This window comes from Vigna unguiculata, unplaced genomic scaffold (assembly GCF_004118075.2).
Source record: "Vigna unguiculata cultivar IT97K-499-35 unplaced genomic scaffold, ASM411807v1 contig_697, whole genome shotgun sequence".
Classification (NCBI taxonomy): Eukaryota; Viridiplantae; Streptophyta; class Magnoliopsida; order Fabales; family Fabaceae; genus Vigna; species Vigna unguiculata.
In genome coordinates, this window is record NW_021011422.1 from 54,176 (window position 1) to 64,855 (window position 10,680).

General features: G+C 36.1%; 1 protein-coding gene across 7 annotated transcripts in view; it reads right to left on the reverse strand.

Moving 5' to 3' along the window:
- Nucleotides 1-10,680, reverse strand: part of LOC114172824 (protein Iojap, chloroplastic-like) — a 53,305-nt gene that overhangs the window by 41,892 nt on the left and 733 nt on the right. Inside the window, exons 1-6 of one of the 7 annotated variants that reach the window (XM_028057078.1) lie at nt 9,378-10,018; nt 9,072-9,201; nt 8,115-8,241; nt 5,967-6,105; nt 5,799-5,887; nt 4,586-5,094 (exon numbers count right to left, since the gene is read on the reverse strand). In XM_028057078.1, the coding sequence (XP_027912879.1) occupies nt 4,973-5,094; nt 5,799-5,887; nt 5,967-6,105; nt 8,115-8,217 (453 nt within the window). In that variant the 5' untranslated portion in view covers nt 8,218-8,241; nt 9,072-9,201; nt 9,378-10,018 and the 3' untranslated portion in view covers nt 4,586-4,972. Of the gene's footprint in view, nt 1-4,585; nt 5,095-5,798; nt 5,888-5,966; nt 6,106-7,153; nt 7,190-8,114; nt 8,242-9,071; nt 10,042-10,259; nt 10,670-10,680 lie in introns of those variants that run through there. The other 6 variants (XM_028057081.1, XM_028057079.1, XM_028057077.1 and 3 more) reach the window with 6 other exon arrangements.

The window sequence follows — 10,680 nt, forward strand, 5'->3', positions numbered from 1 at the left end:
TAATTGATTTCAGATAATGAAAATGATTTTGTTTAGATGAAGAGGATAATGGTATGATATATTTGAAAAAAAATTAATTTTAACATTTTACTCTTACTTAAGTAGCTTTATCCATGTTTTTCTTAAAATTTCAGATTGAAGGATTTCAAGCTTTCTCTGCATTTTCTCGTCCCCATTTCCGTGTACATCACGTGATCCAAACATAACTGTCATCCATAAATTTGTTTTCAGCAGCCTGGCAATGAGATGACAAACAATGAGAACTGTGAGAAGAATTTAAAAATGAAAACTGATTAAAATGACTCAACAGAAACTCCAATACTCAAACATCTTTAAACCCATTAAAAGACTTTAAAAGCAACTTCCTAAGACTTAAAACAACAAAGGAAAGATGTTAAAAGGTTTAAAACAGAAAAGAAAACTGACTCAAAATGAAAGCTGACATAAACCGAGAAAAAGAAGACTAGAAATCTAAACAACAACTCCTAATAGCTAAAAACTGTTAAAACTTTTTAAAAACTCTTAAACCAACTTGCTACAGCTAAAAAAAATTAAAAGAAAGATGTTAGGAAGTTTGAAAAACAGAGAGAAATTGTCTAGGGGAGCAAAAATAGCTTAAAGCCAGAAAACTAACTGAAAACAACAACTCTAATAGCTAAAAATTGTTAGAACTACCTAAAGACTTTCGAAAACACTTTTCTACAACTCAAAACAACTTAGGAAAGCTAAGGAAACATGTAAGAAAGCTTAAACAGTAAAAAAAATCAAAACAGATTAAACGGTTAGTGAAACTAAAAAATTCAACACAAAGGAATAATATAGAGCTAGGAAACCTGATTAGTCCATTCAAAATTCAAAACACGGAATTAAACTACTAATATATACTATTAACATGATCAAAACAGAAAAAAGAGAACTAGTAAACTGATGAAAAAGCAATTCAAACTGAAACAGTAAAACTGGAACAAAATCAGAGAATTTTTTTTGACTCAAATTCCTTAAAAGATCAAACTAATTACTAGCAGCTAGGAATTTCAAAAATTTAAGAGCCTTTCCCCCCACATTTAAATGACACCTTGTCCTCAAGGTGCAAGGGGATCAAAATAGCAAAGAAAAATAGAAAAAGAAAAGAAAATTCACTGTCAGAAAAAATTTCTAAAACAGAATGTAAAAACTTCTCTTTTTGGTGTTTCTTCTAGGCCTCTATCACTAGTTCTGATTTTCCCTAGCGCTAATCACGGGCTGGGTTGTGATGGTTCTAGATTTCTTATGCATCAACTCATTCATGGAGGTAGCCAACTGCCCTATTTGAGTTTTCAAGTCTTGAATCACAACTTCAATTGTAGGGTCAGTTTTGTACTACTGCTGTGGCACAAAATTTTGTGGCCTCATCTATTGTGATTGCCTTGAACTGGGTGCTATGCTTGGCCTTGCTTGTTGTGGAATCATCCTTTGTTGATTATTCTGGAAAAACTGCTGCCTTTACTTAGAATAAGCAAGCTCCCTAAGAATTCTTTCACGCCGTTGAACCATACTCACAGTTTCCCCAAACTTGAGTTCAAAGTTAGCAGCAATGTGATCAAATTGTTCTTTCTTAGCTTGATGTTTCATTTTCTGGTTTGGGTCACATCTAAAATCATGAACCGACCCAACAAAATGGACAAACCTGAAGACTTAGACGTGCTTGATGACCCAGACAGGCCTGACGACCCGAACAGGCTTAACCATCCTGATAAGCTCGACGATCTAGACAGGCTTGACGACACAAACGAGCTTGATGATCCGGACGGGCCAACGACCCAAACAAACATGACGATTTAGATGATCCAGAAGACGCCAACGACCCGAATGGTGCCGACAAGCCGGATGGCTCGACGAGTTGGACATACACAATGAAACAGACATGTCCGACAGACCCAACGACCTAAACAAGCACAACGATCCGAACAAGCCCAACGACTCGAACTTGCCCAACGACCTGAACGAGCACGAAGACCCGAATGAGACCAATGACCCAGACGGGTCCGACGATCCGATCAGGCCCAACAATCAGACGGGCCTGACGACACAAACGACCTGGACGGGCCTAACGACTCAGACGGACCTGACTATCTGGACATATTCGACGGTTTAGACAGGCTCGTTCAGATCGTTCAGCCCATCCTGATTGTAAGGGTCGTCCGACTCGTCGAGCCCGTTCTGGTCGTCGAACTCATCTTGGTCATCTGGTTCATCGGACCTGTCCGGGTTGGTGGGCCCATTTGGGTCGTCACGCTTGTTCGGGTCGTTTGGCCCATTCGAATTGTTGGGCCAGTCCGAATCGTCGTGTCCGTCTGAATTGCCAGGCCAGTCTGAATCGTCGGGCCCGTTAGAGTCTCCGGGCCCATCCGTGTCGTTGTGCTGGTCCGGGTCATTTGGTCCATCCGGATCATTGGTCCGACCAGATAGTCAGGCCTGTCTGGATCCTTGGACACGTTCAGATAATTGGGCCCTTCCAGAACCTCGGTCACGTTTGGATCGTCAAGCCCATTTTGGTCGTCAGGCTCGTTCGGGTCGTTGAGCCCATTCGGATTGTCGGACCCGTCCGGGTTATCAGGCTTGTCTGGGTCGTCACGCTTGTTTGGGTCGTTGGACCCGTCCGAATTGTTGGGCCTGTATTGGTCCTCTAGCCCGTCTGTACCGTCGTGCTGCTCCGGGTCGTTTGGCTCATCCAGATAGTCGGGCTCAGCCGAATAGTCAGGCTCGTCCAGATCCTCGGGCCCGTTCTGGTTGTTGTGTTTGTTCGGGTTGTCAGACCTGTTCGATCGGTGGACCTGTTTGGGTTGTCGAGCCTGTTTGGGTCGTCGTGCTTGTTGGGGTCGTCGAATAGATCTAGGTTGTTGGGCATGTTCGGGTCGTCGTGCTTGTTCGAGTCGTTGGGTCCGTCCAGATTGTCGGACTTGTCCCACAGATAATAATATATTTTTCATGTTGAAGATGAAAGCCCATGAGTTGACCCTGACCCACAAAACTTTTGTGGAGTTTTTGACTGTGCGGACTTCTTTGATGGGGACTTTTTTTCAATGTGGAATTTTTTAGCCCTAGCCCACATGGGTTAGGGAAGCCCTGTGAGCTGAGTCAAATTGACACCTCTACCAATTTGTGTATCAGCCTTGACCTATCCATTATTGACTCCCCTTCAAGAGAATCTTGGCCTCTATCTACTCTTTGACCACTCACACAAATGTATAGCCTTATCAACTCTATTACAACAATAAAACCACAAAAACAAACCGAGAAACAATCCAGAAAATACAAATGGAAAGAATATACTACAACATAAGCGCTTGGGAAACCTTGTTCAGAGCACAAGACAACACTTTGATCTTTCAAATCTTTAGAGCACTTGGAAAAGGTGTGTTGTTCTCAGAAAAAAACATTTGTTTACTTCTTAGATTGCTTGTAAAAGTTAAGTAAAGATACAACTTACCCTTTTATAGAGATCTTAAAACCCATTTTGCAAGTGCAAAATTCATGCATATAATCAATTATATTAGATGGTGATTGATTATTCTATTTGGTTATCAAAAACATGTCTCAACATCTAAGACATAATTGATTATTTCTCCGTATAATCGATTATACACGCTCCTCATTAATTGCTCAAACCTAATATAACGGATTGGTAATTGATTATATAACTGCAATAGGAAAAGCTTAAAAACATGCATTTATAAATAATCGGTTATACCAACACATACAACCTCTGAAGATCAATATAACAGTGGGGGAAGTAAAAAACAATGTAAAATCTACTCTACAACAGTGCAACGGATCAAAGAAAAAAAGTTTAAAAAACTGCTGGAAACAGAAATGTACTAAAGGAGTTAAGTATTTGACAGATTTTCAATAGGAAAAAAAATTATATTTTTTAATGTATAATCTAAAATAATAATTTAACATTTCAGATTATATAGTGCAAACAAAAAAATATAACTCTTTTTTCATTCTAAATTGCACTACCTAAAAGACAAAAAAATAACATTTTTTTTTCCAAATTATGTAATTCAGAAAATCTACGAACTATATTATCTAGAACTTAAACTGAAAAAACAAAAAACTACGTACTCATAAGAGTATAACTGATATTTCAAAATTATAGGATAAAAAAACAATAGGATGGATTAAACAATAACCATTTGGAAGCTCAATGATTTTAAAATATTATATTAAAACTTATACTTTCAATAACTTTTATTCAAATGATATATATATATATATATATATATATATATATTTATATAATCATATATTATATCAATTTATAACAAATATATTATTAAATGTCTTTATTATTAAAACTATAGTACCTAATATCAATAGTTTTGTATAATATTTACAACGTCATTTGGTTAACTTAAAAAAAAATATAAAATATAGTATTTCATATTGTAGTTGTTATTTGAAAGTAGCTATATTTATATTTGTCGTGCACCAACCAAGTGTTGGAATTGAGTTTATCAATTCATTTTAATTAATTTTGGAATCATTATAAAATATTCGGAAAAATACTTATCTTTAAGTCCAAAGTAAATAGGAAAGGAAGAGAGCAAAAGTTTCCTTTGAATCATCATTTTCTTGTTCTCTTTCTCCTGTTTTAAATATGGAAGAAAAAGAATAAATTTCTTTACAAAACCCACCTAATTCAAACTAACAGATATCGAATTTCAAGACAGACTTCAACAATTTGTCTCTATTCCCATTTGGTAAAGATTTTTCAGAGGAATTACCACTAATGTAAAAATTCAGAAAAAAAAGACTTCTAAATGCAGTGAAATTGTGCCTTTTCGCTTCCCCATTGACTGATTCTCCACTCCTGCTAATAAGGACATTGGAAGCCTACATCATACTCACGTAAACAAACCAAAGCTGGTCATTATAAATGTCTTGATCATCTTGAGTTTTTACAACAACTGGCAAATAAAAGGAGCTGTCAACTACGAAATGGTGGTTGATTCTCAAAAGGAAGCTCTACCGGTGTTGCATTACCATAAAACTCTTCCAAATTGTAGAAAGTTCTCTGTGAGGGAAGGAAGATGTGTACAACAACATCACCTGTAACCAATAAACAATCATTAGACCCACCAGGATCACACAGTACTTAACAAGATTACTAAACCAAGCCTAATCCAGAACTAGTGAAGCAACCGTTTCCATTAATTAACTACACGCATCGGCCAAGTGCACTCTTGATCTGTGGAATTATATAGGCTTTTTGGATTCAGACACAATTTTTTGTTGATTGGCTAAAACGGCTCTGGTGGGATCAAAGAGGGTAGAATCTTCTGAGTTATGTTGTTGCATCATGTTGGAGTACAAAGTATTTAACAAGTTTTGTCTTTGCATGTGTATGCTTTATACATCTTGTTGGAGTGCAATGGCCAACTTCAAGGGATTTCTTCGGGTAAATGGAGACAATTAAAGGGCTTTACTGTATTGATGTACTCTTGCTTTCTGCAGCAGGCTCTGTTCTTCGTTAATTTTCAGGTGGATATTTTATCCTTCAAGAAAATGAAGTTCCTCCCTTTCTAAAAGTTTTCTTCTTTTCATCATAAAAGAAACTGGCTAGAAATGTAAGATATAAAACTTAAGAAACACGTTCTTTAGTAAGATGGCATCAATTTGAGTGGCAGCACTACATGGTACCTATTAGAAGGGAGGTTGGAGTACGATGGCATTGGCATGTAAAGCTTTGTTCTTAAGTGAAAACAAGATTTCTATTAGCAGGTTATGCTATATTATAATTTAAAATCACTTACCGAAGTCCAACAGGGTCCATGAGTTGGGCTTTGTATCTCCTGTTGGAATTTTTCCATATTTTTTCTCAGCTCGATCTCTCATCCTGGACCTAAAACGCAATATCAACAAAAATGAAATCCTCAAACATTGCCTTCTCAGTACAAAGATATCAGTGACAAAGCCCTTACCCGATAGCATCAATCTGCGGACGGGAAAATGCTGTAGCTATGATAAAAAATCGGGTCCAGTAAACAAGTGGCTTCACAAACAAGACCTTTATATCTGCTGCCTTAACCTCGCTTGCAACCGAAGCCAATTCCATAGCAACTACAAATATGACACTTAGCAATTAGACACTATTGAGGCTCATTATATTTCTCCCTCTGATAGTTTTGTATAAGCAGAAAGTAACTGAACTAGTTTTTCGAACAGTTGAACCATTAGGTTTCGAGAGAAGTGAAACCAATTTATCAGCACTCGCACACACAAAAGGATATTAATAATTACACACTCCAAGAGACTGAATAGGCTATGATTATTCCATTGTAACCAACAAAGTAAACAAGTGGCTTCACAAACAAGACCTTTATATCTGCTGCCTTAACCTTGCTTGCAACCGAAGCCAGTTCCATAGCAACTACAAATATGACACTTAGTAATTAGACAGTATTTTATATTTCTCCCTCTCTTAAATAGTTTTGTATAAGAAGAAAGTAACTGAACTAGTTTTTCCAACAGTTGAACCGTTAGGTTTCTAGATAAGTGAAACCAGTTTATCGGCACTCGCACACAGAAAAGATACACACTCGAAGATACTGAATAGCCTATGATTATTCGATTGTAACCAACAAAGTAACACGTACAAAGCTTCCAGGGACATTGTTCCCTCCTCACACAGGATAGCAATAATCCTGTTCACTCCCCTTTACAAAAACCTTCCTCCTAAGACAAGGCTACCTATCCCTATATATAAACTTCCATTGAAAGTCTCTCCCCCTCCAAACTACCAGACAACAACCTATAACCACCTATTTTTTAACAACTTTCCTCCTAACATATACCTTCCTAGTCCTATCATGAACACACTTGTATTAGTATTCAGGGGAAAATAACATGATCTTACAGAAAGATTCCATGGTACAGAACATTAAACAGAAAAGTAAAAACTAATGTGAGAAAACATATGTACAAATTAGGTGTTAGCAGAGGATTTTCTACTTCGAAACACACAAAGAAGATTGACTCAAGTACTTAATAAAATTATAACTGTACCACTAAAATTTATTTGTATATGTTTAATGTTATAACAATTAACATGGAGATTAACTGTGTTCACACATATGTAGTAATATTCTTACAAACAGAATCTACTTACTCATCAATTAAGTCAGAATGACACAGAACTGAAAGCCTGGCCAAATTCAAGCACAACAGGTATATGGTGGAGAGTGGCCATGGAGGCATGGTAAGTACCATGATTTTGTTTACAACCACACATGAAAACAATTACATTTATCAGTTAAACAACGATATCAATAAAAAAATTTCACCAACAAATAGATAAACTAAACAAATTCAAAATATCAAACAAGCTGAGTCCAGTAAAAACATTGGAGCTTAGGTTATTTATTTAAATGAGGCTCCAATCACCCAACAAAGGTGAAGGCAGATCAGGGTATTTATGGGTATTCACTTCCTTTTACAGCCCCATGGCAGCAAGAATATTTCTTATTTTCTTCTGCATTAATTTATTTCAACTTTATTCTCCCAGAATTTATGTTTCATAGTTGCATGTGTATCTGTGTACTTGGGGAACACACCCTAAAAGTCTAGGCTATTAAGGAGAGAGAACCATTCACTTCAATACATAATCGAACATCCATAGTTCTTTATGACACACCAACAACTGGCTTTGATACCAATTCATAAGTACTAAAACACTTGGAAATTCAACCTCAAAAGTTAGCCATTAAGCGAGCAAGAACAAAGCACTTAAATACTCCATCAAAGATTCCATGTTACTCAATGTGTGACTTAAGCACACCACAATAACCAAGTTCCTATCGCTGCGTAACCTCCAAAAATTGTATATATATTTTTAAATCTCTAAGTAATATACCTACCTAAAAACTATAGAAATGAACTCCCTACTTTTTAATATTGTTATTCCTAAATTGCTTTACAAGATTCTTATGTAATTTATCATCCTTCAGATAGTCTGACAGATGAATCTTCTTAAAGAAACCTGATATAATCCAAAAGGTTGAAAGACAGATTGTACATGAATGTAAACAAGGTGGAAATAAATTCTTTGACAAGACTTCTTTTCAGCTTACATGACAGGCTTTCAGCATCATCATCAATCTCTGCGCTAGCAGGCTTTTTGTCTTTTCTACTAAATACCACTTTTCCATAATTATTAATTAAATCTTCATACATGTCATCTGTGTCTTCATTTACATCCTGCAAAGTACACAAGTTTTGTTACTTACGTCCCCTTAATGATGATCATCAACTGCAATTAACATGACAAAGTTTACAAAAGTATCTAAATTTCCTTAGAAAGGGTGTCAGTTGAAATTTGATGTTATAAATCCATGCAGCATACAAACAAATAAAATGTGAAAGAGTCCTATAAAAGACAATTGACCTATATTCTCAATATTAGCAGTTAACATCCAAGTGAGTTCATAAGGTACACTGTTTTCAAGACTAGAATATATAGCGATGAATAACAAGGGGATTGGAAAAAGAAATGTGGCGAAGATGACAAGGTTCACTTGTTGTCATGATGATAAAGGACATGAAAACTAATACTCTTTTTTTTTCACCAAAATCAGGGTGAAATAGGTGAATTAAATTTGTATAATTGAAAACTTCAAAGCAAGCAATTGCATGATGTACCGTCCAGGGAATGGCCGACCTCAACATGCTCATTTGGATTCTGACTCGATCAATATTTATCATAAAACAACGAATTTCAGTCACATGCTCATTAGGTTTTCAATTCCTTTAAAGAATTGTTAATTTTAACCCTCATAAATTTTAAATAAGATGTCCCATTTAATGCTAATATTTCCACGTAACCAAAACTATCTCTTAACAAATATGAATAACAAACAAAAAATATAAAATTAGAACTACATTAAATAATATCTATTGTAGTAAAAACAAATTTTAATCTTTAAATCAATAATAAATGCAATAAACATGTGTAATCTAAGTGTATAATCTAAGTGTTCTTTGATATTTGCTTAGAACCATAAGTTTAAGAAAGACTAAGGATGAATTACCTCCAGTTTTGGCTGAGAAGACCCAAAACAATCAATTTAAGCCGCAATCCTTAATTGAAGTAAGAACCACTTGCAGAATAATCCCCGGATTGAAACTTGGGGTTAGGCCTAGACACAAGGTAAGATGGGGCTATTGTTTGATATAAAGGTAAACAAAGGGAGGAGAAACATTTCATTCCAAATTTTATTTCCACAAAACAGAGTATGTTGACATAAAGGCTAGCAACATACCATTCAAGCATTATCAGAGAGAAATAACAAAGAATACAATAACTTTAAAGCTAAAAGACATATAAGCATGGATACTTAAAGCTGCATACAAGACAAACCACGTGATTCTCTTTTAGTAAATCATAAATCTGCACACAGAAATTAGAGTTTCATAATATGGCTCACATCGTATTGTGCTAAAAAATTTCTCAATAATTAAAATGCTTACACCATAGCTCTTTCACAAAGTAGGCAACTAAGACAGATCATGTTATCATGTTATCAAAAGACTGTTCTTTTCATTTCACTCAAAAGTAAAGTACATTCTTTTCTCTTGGCAACATTTATATGCAAATTACTGATGCTTGGCTCCAAGACTTTCAAATTGATTAGGCATGAGCAACTCTAGCATATTACAACTTCAATCATTTAAAAACTCAATAAACATAAAAAAGAAATAATATTAAAAGGTAACAAAGCTCTCGTTGAAGTTATTTTAGTGTAATGTTGTCTTCATTTTTTACTAGTAATGTCTGCAATACTACAATTACTCATTACACAAATCACAGAATAACCACCAAACAAATCACTTATACAAACAATGGACCCCATTTCACTCCCTATCTCTAGATCTCTTTCACTCTTTATCTTCACCCAAAACCCTTCTCCAAAATTTTTCAATGTACTCTATAATTCTTGACTGTTTTATTTGTAAACAAATCCATCACATCAGTATCCATAACCCTCTTTCTATAGCCTAAATACTCACATAATCACACATATATATATATATATATATATATAGGAAAGACCTAAACCAATAAACACACAATAAAGGTGCAATTACAACTTCACTGGAAAACCATATCATATCACTGAAAATCTCAGAACCCAAACCAATACCAATCCCAAACACAAAAATGTATCAAAATAAACAAATGTCTACAATTTTATAATGAACGACGATAAAAATCTCACAGGACAATCACAACACCGTCTTTGACCTTCACAGGGGAAGCATTAGCGCCACCACGTGCTCGACCTCCTCGGCAGCGGGTTTGAGCTTCTCAAATTTCTAGTTGAAGATTTGTGCTTCACGCACGAACTTGATTTCGAAGGACTGAATTTGAGACCTATTAAAGTGGCGACTGGCAGCTTAGGGCTCAGGTACCGCACTAGTGAGGTTCCAGCAGTAGTTGGCGAGGGCGAGCGGCGGCTCTTGCCGTCAGAGGCCCAGTTCGCGAGCTTTGGTAGTTGACGCTGATGGTCGTGGTGGATGAGGTTTCAGGAGGCTGAGGCGTGGCGGCTTGCGGAGGAGGAGCGACAAGAGATAGAAATCGTAGAAGGGGAGTGATCTGTGAGGGTTTGGTTCCGGTGAGGTTTTTCGTGAATGAGTGGG